This window comes from Tauraco erythrolophus, chromosome 20 (assembly GCF_009769465.1).
Source record: "Tauraco erythrolophus isolate bTauEry1 chromosome 20, bTauEry1.pri, whole genome shotgun sequence".
Taxonomy (NCBI): domain Eukaryota; kingdom Metazoa; phylum Chordata; class Aves; order Musophagiformes; family Musophagidae; genus Tauraco; species Tauraco erythrolophus.
In genome coordinates, this window is record NC_141484.1 from 4405514 (window position 1) to 4418896 (window position 13383).

Genomic DNA, 13383 nt, shown 5'->3' on the forward strand with positions numbered 1-13383 from the left:
CCCATTCTTCCCTTCAAGTCTGTCTGTAGGGCAATGAATTTGCAGGGACTCTTTTTTTCCCCTCATAACCGCATAACCCAAAGTGGAGGAGTCAAAGGGTTAATGCTGCATGACAAAGGTCAGCCCAGTTTGGGGAGGGAGGAGAAAGGGAAGCATTGTGGCCACAGACAGCAGCTCCCTGCGACCGAAAATGCCACTTGAGAGATGTAAAGTGATGGCGTTGCTTGGAAAAAAAAAGGCCGGAGAGACCTGCCTAAATCCCAGGGCTTTATCGCTCACAAAAGCCCGGCCCTTGAGTCATTAATCGTGTGCTCCATGGCTGGCGCCTCAAAGAGCAGCAGATGACACATGCCCAGCTGCTACTGCGGCCCCTCCTCAAGGTAGCCAGGCAGGGGCAGGTGCACTCCCAGTGCCCTCTGCTCAAGACTAATCTATTCTCCCTCCTTGTCCTCTGCCTTTCATCTCCTCCAGCAGCCCACGCTGACAACTGTAAATGAGATTAGACTTCAAGGAGTGGGGCAGATGCAGAACCCCCCCCCTGTGCATTGCCAAGAGACCCTTGTAGCTTCTAAAGTGTCTCTCCCCTTTACAATGCACAGCTCGGTGGAGGGGGAGAAGGGGGCAAATTTCTTGTCACGCTCACAGAAGCGTCTAACATAGCAGACACGGCAGACCCTGGCTTTAAGGCCTGGATGCTAATCTGTTACCACCATGGACAGTCTTCCCACCACGTCAGGGGGTGAAGTAAGAAGTCTATGACTATTTCCTAATTCTAGTTCTCACAACCTTCTCTTTGCAGCACTTCCATGCTGACATACGTCCTGATGAACACCGATCTAAAAAGGCAGCAACAGCCCAAAATGCAGGCAAGGACTTGAAGGCTGTGTACAACCCTGTGCTCAGCCCCCTGCCTGGACTGCTGCTCTCACTGCCATCATTTCCTATTCCTCATCTTGCCATTTCTGCTCCTCCTGCTCCCAGTGACCCACACAAACCAGTGGTAAGACACAGGCATTTTGTCAGAGAAAGCGCTAGAATCTCCAGGCTCAAACCACTGCCTAGGGCTCAGAGAGACCTGCCTGGCGAGGTCTTCCAGCCACAGCCCGCAGAGTTAGCCAGCAACAGCAGCCAGGGAAACTTCTCAAAGTGAAGTACACTGTTTAGCTCAACAGTGTCCCAGTAAACAGACTGGAATTTCTTTTACAGTGTGGGAAGTAGCTCATCCTGCCTGTGTTAAAGGCTATCCAGAGAAAAGGAACACAGTTAACATAAAAGATCATGGAGTTCAAAATAATTCCCTTTTTTGGTTACCTCCAACCATGGTCATAGCTGGCCTGATTTTATGGATCACTTTGCAATTTCAATCATGCAGCAACCAGCCCTGGATTTAAGAAGGCTGCCTAGTCAGCATATTTTCAAGCATATTTTAATGTTTTATGAGACCATGGCAGAGCAGGTTCAGCTGCACCCACTGCTGGCAGTGTCAGCAACTGAACTCTTCCTGGCAAGCGGATGTCTAGTCCAGGATAACTCTACAGCCTTGTTTCTGAGCTCAAGCTCTCCATTAGCTGCCTACACAGACCGGGTAATTTGGCATCTCTCTGCATTCCCCATAAACTCTGTTCATCTGTTGCCATCACACCCACGTACAAGTCTCAGGAAGGAATCCAGGATTTCTAAAGCAGCTGCAACAAAAACACAGCCTGGATCGACTAGCAATAGGATCAAGGTGCTGAGCCAGTGAGGAGGGTCTTTTTGGAAAGTTTTGTGTGTGTCTATTTAAAACAAGTTTGTTGTCATGACTACAAACCAGAGTACAGGTGAGAAGTGAGATGGCAGCTGATAATGTTACTTCATCCTTGAAATCTCAGCAGTCACGAGGATGGGGAAACAGAGAAGATGATACAAGCTTTGGGCATCTAATAAGGCTAAAAGCCACCTTCAGAAGGCAGGTCTGTCCTAATAATGAACATCATCCTTCTAGCTAGCCCCTTTCACCCAGCACAGCCAAGGGCTGGATAATACCGATTAGCTGCAGTCATCTCTAAAGCAGGGGCACTGGGGACATGGAGGCAAAGAAGGGCACCCAAGGCCCTAGAAAGGACAGAACAGCCCCTCAGGAGACTCATCTGCAGACTTTCTCTCTAACTATCAGACAACTTGGCTTCAACAAGGGCAGTGAGATGCTCTCATGTCTGCGTGCAAGGCAATTAACAAGAGAGATCTCACTAGCACAGAGAAACGTGCTCCTGGGATTGTCGCATTTTTAACTTTACCAGAAGATTAACAAAAAAAACCACAGGGTTTTGGCCAGTGAAGAATAAATGAAGAGAACCCCAAGTGATTGCGGAGAGATGGAGAGAGGCAATGCCTTGTTCTGCTCAGAGCTTGGATTCCACACAGAGGCAGCGTGGAGTGCTCAGCGACGGCACAGGCTCTGCAGAAGGCAGCAGATGCGGAGCTAATGTGTGTGGGGGTGGAGGGTGTTTATGAGCACAATAAATAAATGTATGAATCCCTATAAAAGTTCCCATATAAAAGTGAGTTAGAGCTGCCCGAGGGCCACGGCCTTGCAATAAAAACGCATCTCGTAAGCACAGCATGAAGCAGCAGCTGTACTGTAACTGCCTGGCTGCGGCACTGAAAAGCCATGAGTCTGCCTGTTCCCAAACTCCCGAGAAGTCCTGACCCCACTAAATGCAGGAGGAATTCTGGTACTTGCTTCAGCGTAGTCAGGGTTTTGCCCTGGCAGGGGCTTCTTTGAACCTTAAATCCTAGGAAGCAGCTCTGGACCTGTCTTTTTGCCAAATTTTACTTCTTTTAAGAAGTAAAAGAACTTATCTGCAAGGAGCTGGAGATACTGGTTTGAGTCACTGACAGTTCCCAGTGTGACAGATTAGAGTTGGATCAAAACAAACAAAAAATTCCTCCATAAAGCATTGTCAGTCACTCCTCTACCCCAACATAAACAAGCAAAAAGCATTGCTTTATGGCTGAGCAGCAGTTTTCATCAAGAAGCTTTGAATTTTTAATTTAAGATGGAGGGTCATAAAAAAAACAAACCCTTTAATTTTGCATGCATAAATAGAAACCTGCTTTTTTTGTCAGTAAACCTAACAAAAGTATTTCAAAAAATACATCCCCACAGAAAAAAAAAAAGCATTAATAATAATTTCTTTCCCTCCCAAGGCAAGGGGGGGTAGTGCTGACCCCTCCCTCGCACTGTTTGCTGTCATACTCCACCGCCTCAGAAACACGAGACTTGCAGATCCCCAGCCTCTGAATTCCCAGCTGCTCTTAACACCTTCTCCAGAGGCTTCTCTTGCTCTGCTGCTCCCCTGAGAGGTGGTGGACACAGAAGCCCACGTGTCTCAGCTGAGAGGGTGGCTATCAAACTCCAGTCCCAGCCCATAAGTCACAGATGCACAGGACGCATGAATCTTCTGCCACCCGTTTCCCCTGTACGCACACAGAAGGCCAGGTCATATCTCCAGGGAAAGCTGCAACTTTTCAGAGTTTCACCACCCAGGCTTTCTCTAGTCATTAAGACTGTCCTCATGTTTCACATGGATGCCAATCGGAGCTAAACAAAATGCTCTCTTCTCCTACCAGCACAGAGCTGCTGGGAATAGCAACCTTGTTCCATGACAAACAGCGTCTTGCAGGGCTAATTGCATTGCATTGCTGATATAACGCTCAAGGAAGACGTCAGCTCCTTGGCTTTGACCACAGGCAACAAGGACATTATTGATTTATTCAGGACTTACGACTAGTTGTCACAGGTTGCATTCTCTTTGATAATAAAGCCTTGCAGACAAGGCTTAAGTTTCAGCTGCAGCCCTAATTGAAACGTAGCTAATTATTGAAGGTCTGCTTTTACAGCCCATTCCCTTGTCACTGGGGTAATGTTCTGTAAATCCAACAGTCAAACTCTCCCCTCCCTTGAAAAGAAAAAAAAGAAGGAAAAGAAACCCCACCATCTACTATTCAAGCAAGTCCAGTGGGAAATTACAGATTCCTCTCTTTGAGCCCGAGGTAGCTACCAGCCAAGAGCCCCATCCCACAAGGACTCAATGACTTCAAAGGATGCTTGTAGAATCAGACTCCAAATCAAGGCCAACCACTGAGACGGGGGAAAATTCAAAGTGGCTGGAACAAACACTCATCCCAGACCACAAGCAATTTATCTTGCATCCACCTTTTGAGTGGCAGCATACCCTACGAGCCCCAGCAAGTTCAAATACACCACACAATTTCGGTGTGATCAACAATTACTATAATCTCATACCCAATGCCAGCTTGTTGACTGTACAACAACAAAAGCACTGCAGTCTGGACACGTGGATCAGCAGTCAGTCACAGCTAACTGAGTAGAAACGAACACTCAGCAGAACAGGCAGTCCAGTTCCTGGCTGAATGATAACGGGACCCCCAGGGTACCAAGGACATCCTTTCGCAGAGACTGAACCGCAGCTTTTGGCTTTGCAGTTCAGCCAGAAGCAGGAGATTATCGCCTCATAAAGCAGGGACGAAATCCCATCCGAACTTCAGGATTGCCAGGACAATGCCAGCATCAGAGTAAGCTCCCTTACAGAGGTGACACACGCACACAACAGCACAAAAGTTTGACACCGAGAGAGCGCTGCAGTTTAGAAGAAAGTCAACCCTAGAAAAATCCTTCAGTTTATAGCTGCTTCACATTTCAAGCCGGCAGATGGAAGGAATACCACGAAGCAAACATGCCAGTTAGAGCAGCTAAAAGCGTGATTTACAAACTAGAATCCACAACCTAAATTCTCAGCAGCTATAACTCAGAGCTCTCCAGAGCTGTGCTGATTTCGGCAAGCTGCAGACGTGACCCAAGGCATTTACCTGATACAACCATAGTCTTTGGTACAGAAGCAGATACTTTGCTAATTCTGTTCAAGTTTCAAGCAGCAGGTCCTGCCCTTGAGGATATAACCCCGCAGAAGTCAGTTTAGCAGCCGGGGAGCCATTTCAAAGAATACAATGCTGGTTTTACAGGTCCTAGTTTGGCTGCCTCAAAGAGCAGAAGATCTTTAATCCACAGAGCAAGGACAGCACAACCAGAAGCAAACAGAGCACCTGCTGCAGCACCTCGGCTCAGACCCTGTGCGAGGAGGGATGGCCAGGCTGGGCCCGCTTCTGACCCTGGCTACTCTGAAGAGGAACTGAGAGAAAGGCCCAAAGCAGCAGTGATAATTACGACTTGCACACTAGCATCCTGGGAACTAGGAGCATGGAGCACATTACTCCTAAGCTGTATTTTAAATGCAGGGAAAATCTAGTACAGAGGAAATTAACTGGAGGTTAGACTCTTTGCTCACAAGACAGAGACAATACATCAGTTGTTCACATACCTGATCAAACAGGGCTTTCCACTGCTGAGAGGCAACGCATAAGGGAGGAAAAAGAGGAAAAAGAAGGTATAAGAGCACCGACATTAACATGCAGTAAATTGTAGAAGTATACTCTAACAGAGAATAACCAAATGATTTAGTGCCATTTCCAACATCCTTCTTCATCCCAGAATCACCTACCCTTCCGGAGGAGGAGGCAGGGGGAATCTACCAACCACAGGGAGGACAGTTTTCATTTACAAATCCCCATTAGGATGAACTCAGAACATTCATGTGTTAATTCTGTTTTCTCCCGCTTTGTCTACTTGCAGGCAAGCAAGGAATAAAAGCCTTTTTTACTCACAGGGATCAAAAAAGCTTGGTGTATATGGAGGGGAGGGAGGAATTAGAAATGGCTTTTCAGATCACTTTCTGAGATCCTGTGGTCCAACACTGACCCACACACCACCTTGCCTTGTCTGCTGCCTGTTTTTAACTCTGGCAGGGACTTGCTACAAGGTCTTTGATAACCCATCAGTTCTTCAAGCCTCACTTGTCCACATCTGAAAAACAGGTAATTCCTCTCGAGCAAAGCAGGAGGGTGGACGGCTGGAGAGAACCCATTACAAGGATTTACCCCACAACTTTGAGTCTAGCAGATCTGCCTTAAAAACTCTGTATAGGAGGAAGCTCCACTTCAACACTGATGACCATGTGAACAGAAGTCTTTGTCACTTGGGAACAGAAAAAACAAGCTGGCAACTGGCTCCGGTTTATGCTTTGTAGAAAGACCAACGTCAGGTCACCTCCCTGCCCCAGATGTGCTGCCTCACAGTTCCACAGAACAGAGGAAATTCCTAACAAATTGTTTAAGGCTCTCTCTCATCTCTCCTGCATTTGGAGGCCAGCTGAGAAGGGAGCAACTTCCATGGAGCAACAGTGGGGTAACCACTGGCTTGGAGTCCCCAGAAAAACACCTGTGCATTTCCAGCTCTCCTGTCTGAAGTGCTGTTCAGCACAAGACTTTTTTCTGCCTCTTCACCTTCCCTGAAAAGCAAAATGAGTAAAATAACAAACATCAGGCTCACAGAGCAAATCTCCTCACTGTGCTATATGCAAAGCAAAGCTCTGGTGAGAGTCTTATCTAGTCCTGGAAGAACATTTCCTCTCACATGGCATGCAGATCTAAAGCAGAATTGACTGGAGAGACAGTGGGATATCAAGCCACTGAATTCCATTTAATCAGCTAAGTTGTTGGCTCCCCTCCTCCCCAGGCCTCTATCCATTTATAAACTCCCATTTATCATCATAAATCAGCCCAGCACTTTAAAGAGAACATTTTGGGACTGCCTGAATCCTGGCTTTGTGGAACACTGCTCCAAGAGCTGTAATGACATCACAGCTGAGCTGTTACACACTGTCAAGGCTGTGACAGCCAAACCTCCACTACATAATATTTTTGTGATTAATAACACATAAAGAACCGACCTTGTGTCAGTTCTTGCTGGCCAAGCCAGAGAGCTTACACCAAGCTTTCAAATGCAATAACAACAACAGAAAATCAACCCCCAGTTAGGTCTCAGGGGGGCACGCTCCTAGCGCAGAGCAGTTTGAATTTTCAGAGACGATGCTCTGTAGCCTGCTTGTTTCAGCAGGAAATCTCAGCCGAGGAAGAGGAGGGCATTTACACCACTTCCTGCTCTTGCAGATGATATACGATACCTCAGGCTTCTGTCACATCATCTATTGCCAGGTCTCAGCAGCTTGTCATAACCAATGCAACTGCGGGCTCCAGCTCCGTTTTGTTGATTGCAGAAAACAAGGAACCGGAGTCAAATAACGATGCAGGTCCCAGCATAAGTAATGGCGAGCCACGGCAAGCTGGATCAGACCCAAACTGTCCTATCTCAAGGTCAAGCTGCAAGTCAGTAGCGGAACTAGGATGAGAATCTAGACTTCTCCAAGGAAAACTCATGGTCTCTCTCCTGTCCCAGGAGCCCAATCCTGCCAGGCACTCAGCACTTGTCTCCTGGGCCCCTGGCAGGATTGAGTTGCTAATGGCTGCATTCGTGTAGAGGCTGGAGTAACTCCAAGGGACCGATGCGTATTGCAATAGAAAATCTTTCTTGTAGACCATCCAGACAAGCACAAAATTTGTCAGGGAAGAAAAGGTCACAGTGTGAGGGAAGCAAGCACTGGGATTTTGAAACCTGGCAAGCCATCCTTTCCAAGCGAAAGCTACCCATGGCCCCTGGGTGAGGCACGCTTTTCTTAGGACTGTCCGGCACTCTTGTAGCAGAGGTCAAACTGCATCAAACGTTCCCTCCTGACTGTGCAGTGCTCAGGAATACAGCCTGGGAATGCAGCTCTACCAGGCAACTGCACTTCCTCCGCTACCCTCTGGGAGGAAAATCCAACAGCAACTGAATTCTAGGTGACTCAGAAGAAAGGGCTGGGGGGACGAGGAGCGGGCACTGACTCTAAGCAGCCCCAGGCGGGTCCCTCCAGCAGTGTCATAAAAGTAGAGGGGAAAGGGGATGATGTGCCATTGCTGGAGGCTTAGTCCATAAGTGTGCCTTTCATAATGGTGCGAGACGCGAGACAGAGCCCACTTCAGAAAGACACTGAGTTATCACTGCTTCATCCCTCCATAGGCAGGAACGGAGCCTGTGCTCACCTCTGCGGACCGAGCACTTTGCACAGCCCTCATCCCAGCAGAGTTTGCTGGGAAGGAGAGCTGCGAGCAGTCCTGGGATGCATCAGGAAGGCAGGATCTGCCCCCGTTCGCTCCCTCCCAGACAGGTGCACAGCGTGCCCCTGCCTCCGAGACAGGCAGATGCAGAACTCCTGCCTCAGCTCTGCAGGCTTTGCTGTTCAGCCTGCCACGAGCAGATTCCAAGCACGCAGGACCACTTGGTGTCCTTCTAGGCTGGATAAGCAGAGGCAGAGACCTGGTGCCAAGTTATCCCACCCTCAGGTGCAATCAGAGCTCAGAGGGTGGAGAGAAGCTATCAGCCTTGCCAAGCCGGAGAAAAAACTTCCTCGGCTGTTTGTTGCTCGTGGGCTGGAAGAGGGAACAGACTCCCGAAAGCAGGAGCGTTTCGCATCTGTCACCCTCCCTGGAAAAGCCCTCTGTCCCCAGGAAGCCCCTTAAGACAGGGCGTCAGCCCCTCTCCAGCCTCCAGAGACGCCGCTGGCGCAGCCCCGCCGCGGCTCGCTGGGAGCCACCGCCTCCCCGGCGGCAGCGGACACCGGGAGCACCGGCAGCCTGTCCGGGCCGCCGCCGCCGGGGCTTTCGCGGCCGGGGCAGGGAGGAGAAGGGCCCTGCGGCCCCGGGGACCGAGGCTGCTGCCGGAGCCCGCAGGCAGCTGGCGGTGAGGGGCGCGCAGAGCGCGGGAGGGCGGCGGGGACAGCGGCTTTCCCTCGCCCCGGAGGGTCACCAGCCCCATTCCTCCCCCCATCCCGGACTTCACCTATAAATAGCTTGAGCCGATTAACCCGGCCCGGGGGAAAGGGGGGAAGACATCGAGCAAAGGAAACTTACATCCTCTGCGGCCATAGGTAGGACATCCTCGGAGTCCAGCACCTCGATTTCTTCCGCCTCGGAGCTGGCAGCCACAGCAGGGGAAGAGCTGGCGTGAGGCTCCGGCAGCCTGTCTCCCATGCTTGGAAACGGTCCCCCCTCCAGCCCCCGCCCGCCCCCCCCCCCCCCCCTTCTCCCCAGATCCTTAAAGAAATTAAACCTAGCTGCTGCTTGGCAAACTTTCAAGCGCAGCCGAGCCTGCCTTCATGACTCCCGCAGCCGGGAAGGGAGGAAATCCTCCATCCAGGGAACATCCAATTAGCGCGGGCAGCGCTGGCGGGCGGCATCCCGGCGGCCGGCTCCGGACCGGGCAGGTGATCCCTCCCCGCGCCGGCTCGGACAGCTCGCCCCCTCCCGCCGCCCGCCCCTGCGCCGGGCGCTGCCCCCCGCCCGGGGCACGGCCGGCGCCTCCCCCGAGCCATGCCGGCCCGGGGGGGTGGCCCGCCCTGCCCTTGCCCTTCCCGGCGCGGAGGAGCTGCGCGTCTTCGGGGGGCCCTCGGAGGCAGAGCCCGGAGCTGCGGCGGGAGCGGCAGCACGTCCGAGGATGCGGGCTGGGCTGCGACGGGGGAGAAGGCGGGGGGGGGAGTCCCGGGTCGCCGCTGCCCGCGGCCGGGGGAGGCGGTGCGGCTCGCCCAGGGCACCGCCTCCCCCGGGGAGACCCGCCGAGCTTCGGCGGCGGCCGGCAGCGGACAGCCCCTGCGGCACGGGCCCGGCCGAGCGGAACCGGGCAGGGCTCGGCCCTTTCCTCCGGCCCTCGCCCCCTCCGGGGCCGCTCTCGGCGCCTGCCCGCCCGGCCCCGAGGCGCAGGTGGCAGGACGCGCCGGGTGGCTGGGGCTTTCCGAAGCTAACTGCTCCGTCCCGGAGCCTCGCGATTCGGGGCTGGTGTGGGTCTTAAATTCTTACCGTAATGATTTGTTCCTATATGACAAGATGGGTATCTTAACCATCTGGAGTCTGGATTAGGAACTTGAGGAATGCCTTGTCTGAAGGGAAAAATCCAGCAGTTTTAACTTCTTCCAATCAAGTACAGAAATAGCAGGTTGGCAAGGGGGAAGGGCAAGCAGAGCCAGGCTGATCCACATAGTGCCAGTGCCTCGGCTTTCTGCTGCAGACAGCCAAAGCTAGACAGAGCCCAGAGTCAGCACTGCAGGCCACGTTTTCTTGATGCCAGAGCTTAAAAATATCCCAACAGAATACCTCTGGACCAGGAACAGAATCTTCCATCCAGCAGGAGCAGAGCATGCAGCAGAGACCATCTCTCCCATCCACAGCTGCCATAAACTCCATACTGCATATTACTTTTGATCTGGATCAAATTTGTCCCACATAGCGGTGGGAAACTACACAGGCCTGTGCTCTTAGCCACCGGCTCCTAGCTGCTTGGTTTCTAAAAGATTTTTCTGCAGGAAAAAGGGAACAGTGCCAAGTTCTTTCCATGTGCCCACATGAGCTACAGCCACAAGGGAACACCAGGCTTCCATATCTCAGCATCCTGCATGGCTGGCACTAATTTAAGGTCAGGTCCAAGGGCTAAAATATCATCCCACACAGCTGAGCAAGGTCAAATAAAGGGAATGATCTCCTCTGTCACCTGATGTGATGCCTTGGAAAGAATGACAGAAGAACTCAATCCTGCAAATGATCCGTATTTTGAGAATAAATGAAAGGTGAAGATGATAACCTTATCCTGTAGTACTGCCCAGATGCCCCATTCTGAACAAACAGTAGAAAGGAATCTGGTATCTTTAAGGAGTGCTAAGGTAAACAACTTCCTTCTGTTCATGGTTCTGAGCCCAGCTGATCACAATCCTAGCCAAAAGATATTTTTTAAAGAAAAGTCCCTTCTAGTATTTCAAAGCTTTTAGCGAAACTTTTAAAGCAAGTGCAAGCAGTAAACCCAGGACTTTTGGACTTAAAGAGCATCACTTTTGTACCTCGGGATTCCGGTGGGAAAATGACAACAAAATAAAAACTCTTCAGGGGTCTCCAGTGCAACTAATGAACAAGAGGGCTTCTCTCCCCTTAATGACCAAAACCTGGCATCATTGGTTAAACAGAGTAGACCTTCTTCGGGTTTGAAGATGATTCCTTCAGCACAGCATCCACTTCTTGCTTGTCTAGAGCCTGGCCAGCCTGCTCTCCCAAAGCGTAAGCACAGGTTACCAAATCCAGCGCTTTTGAGAAGCACTAGCTCGCATTTCTACACAACACCGCCCCTGCCAAAATATTCCAGGCACTAAACAGCTATTATAAAAACAATCTCTTTTTGATTAAAAAACTAAACCTCATCAAAACTTCAAAACAGATGGATAAGCAAAAATATGCTATGCCAACATAAAGAAACAGCAATCATTTAAAGATGTCTGTAGGGAGGAAGGAGGCAAGTTTTTAAAGTAAAGAGAGAATAAATGAGCTGAATTTCAGGGGTAACAGGCTCCACACAGTCAGGGATTGCCATGTCAAGAGCTCTGTATCGCCTCTGATTGCAGATGCTAGTGGGAAAATGCTAACCATGAAGTCTGACATAAATGCAATAAACAACAGGGAGAACCCTCAAAACCTTACCTTAACACCAAACTCCCACTAAACTGGAAAACTGCTGCAAAATTACAAGTTCATTTTTCTCCTCTAAGGAATGTTTTTCACTAGTGGTAACGACAGGGTTTTTTTTCAGGGAAATATCTCTGCACATCGCACGTATGAGCTAGTGTTGTGCTATAATTGTCACAGAAAGGAAATTAACAACAGTATTCTAATGAGGAGTTTTGTTACAGACAAATTACCATCTACCAAGTCTGTGAGAGACTCCTAATTTAGACCGTCATTTCTCTCCACTGCATGCTCTGGTGACTCTACCTTGGAAAACAGTAATTGCTAGAGAAACTAAGGAACTGTGGGCCACCACAGAGCAGATGCAGACAGAACACAGAAGGGCTTCAGAGGAAACGTAGACAGAAAGAACTTGTGATAATAAAACCCAATCCATTTTCACATTCAGTCACGTAGGCAACCTTTTATATTCCAAATTCTGCAAACAAAATGTAGATATACATCCTTCCTGCACTGGAAGTGGCTAAAAAGGTCAGCTCATGAATATGCAAAAAGAAAAGCCCTCAAAGTAGGGACCCTGCCAACATCTGTTAGCTAAGCCTCCTGGAGCAAATCAAAACAGTTTGTTCATGGGTCCTTTTTTTCCCCCAAAGTAGTCCCCAAGGGCTTTTACAAAATTGCCCAGCTCTCACAATTGGAACTAAATGGAGCAACCAACCAGCTTGATTACTGTACCGGAGCTCAGCCAGCTGGCCAGCCCTGGGAGGCAACTTCTGAAGCAAAATGCAATATTTTGGATCAGAAGCAGAAACACTGCACTCAAAGACAACCCTAGCAAGAAGTTAGAGAGCACATACAAAGTTAGGACTGGATCAGAACAGTCAGATTAACCCCTTCAGACTCATGAAAATGGCAAAAAGTCTTTAAGGACTATAGATGGTATGAGATTGGGGTTTAAACTGTGTCCAAAGGTAACAGTGGAAGATGGCGCTTTCAGTATCAACGATATTCCTTGTGGCTGGGACAATATGAGTTCACCTTTTAGGATCGATATGAATTAGATTATATGTGCTGCCATTTGGCTTCTCCCTGATTCATGGATGCTTTCCCTCCTCAAGAGGAATAGTGGGAAAAAATAAGGTCCAATCTCTTATCTGATTTCTAACTTGTGTTGAAAAGCTATCCTCTTGACCCATTCTATTCCCCCTCTTACACTTAGAACTTTTTCAAGTCCAGCACTGAAAGAGTAGACTCTAGTCTTTCCACCTGCAACTGTCTTCTGTCCCAGTAGCTGTTATTGGTTGCAGCTGGCTCTAATTGTCTTTTTGGTTATAGCTGGGGAAATAATTAAACCTGCCATTAACCCTTTTTTGGGTGGTTGTGTTAAGAGAGAGCTCTGCTGTCAGGTCAGCCCTACAGTATTTAAGATGTGTCTCTGCTCCTTTTTAACTTTCACCCAATGGGATCACAGCACACATTGGTAGGTTCATTCCAAATTAAAATAATTGTTAGAAATGGAAACCAATTAGTAACTCAAGGTTAATTTCCAACATAAAATCAAGTCATGCTTACAATTAATCCTGAACTGACCAGCTTTCAGACAGGAGGTCAAAGCTGAGGGGTGAAGGATGTGTCTCCATGGAAGATGAATCAAGATCTTTGTCCTCTCAGTGACTTTACATCATGGCCAGGCAACTCGCACATCAGCCTGAACAGGGAGAGGAGATGGAGCCTGGTTTTGCAAAACACAATGAAATAAGTTGTTAGGAAACTGACAGGATCAGGGAAAACCAAAACAGCGAGGAAAGCACGAGTGAGCGGAGAGCTGACTGGGTTCCTGCTGCCTCTTCCCGCCAACCAGCACGCAACAGCTCAACTTTTTGGACTTTT

At 49.5% G+C, this 13383-nt stretch overlaps 1 protein-coding gene across 1 annotated transcript in view; it reads right to left on the reverse strand.

Annotated features, from left to right (window-relative positions):
• Positions 1 to 9024, reverse strand: part of RHBDL3 (rhomboid like 3) — a 64453-nt gene extending 55429 nt beyond the window's left edge. The window contains exons 1-2 of the mRNA XM_086624077.1: positions 8905 to 9024; positions 5382 to 5405 (exon numbers count right to left, since the gene is read on the reverse strand). Of these exons, the coding sequence (XP_086480203.1) occupies positions 5382 to 5405; positions 8905 to 9024 (144 nt within the window). The remainder of the gene's footprint in view (positions 1 to 5381; positions 5406 to 8904) is intronic.
• Between the last annotated feature and the right edge of the window lie 4359 nt (positions 9025 to 13383).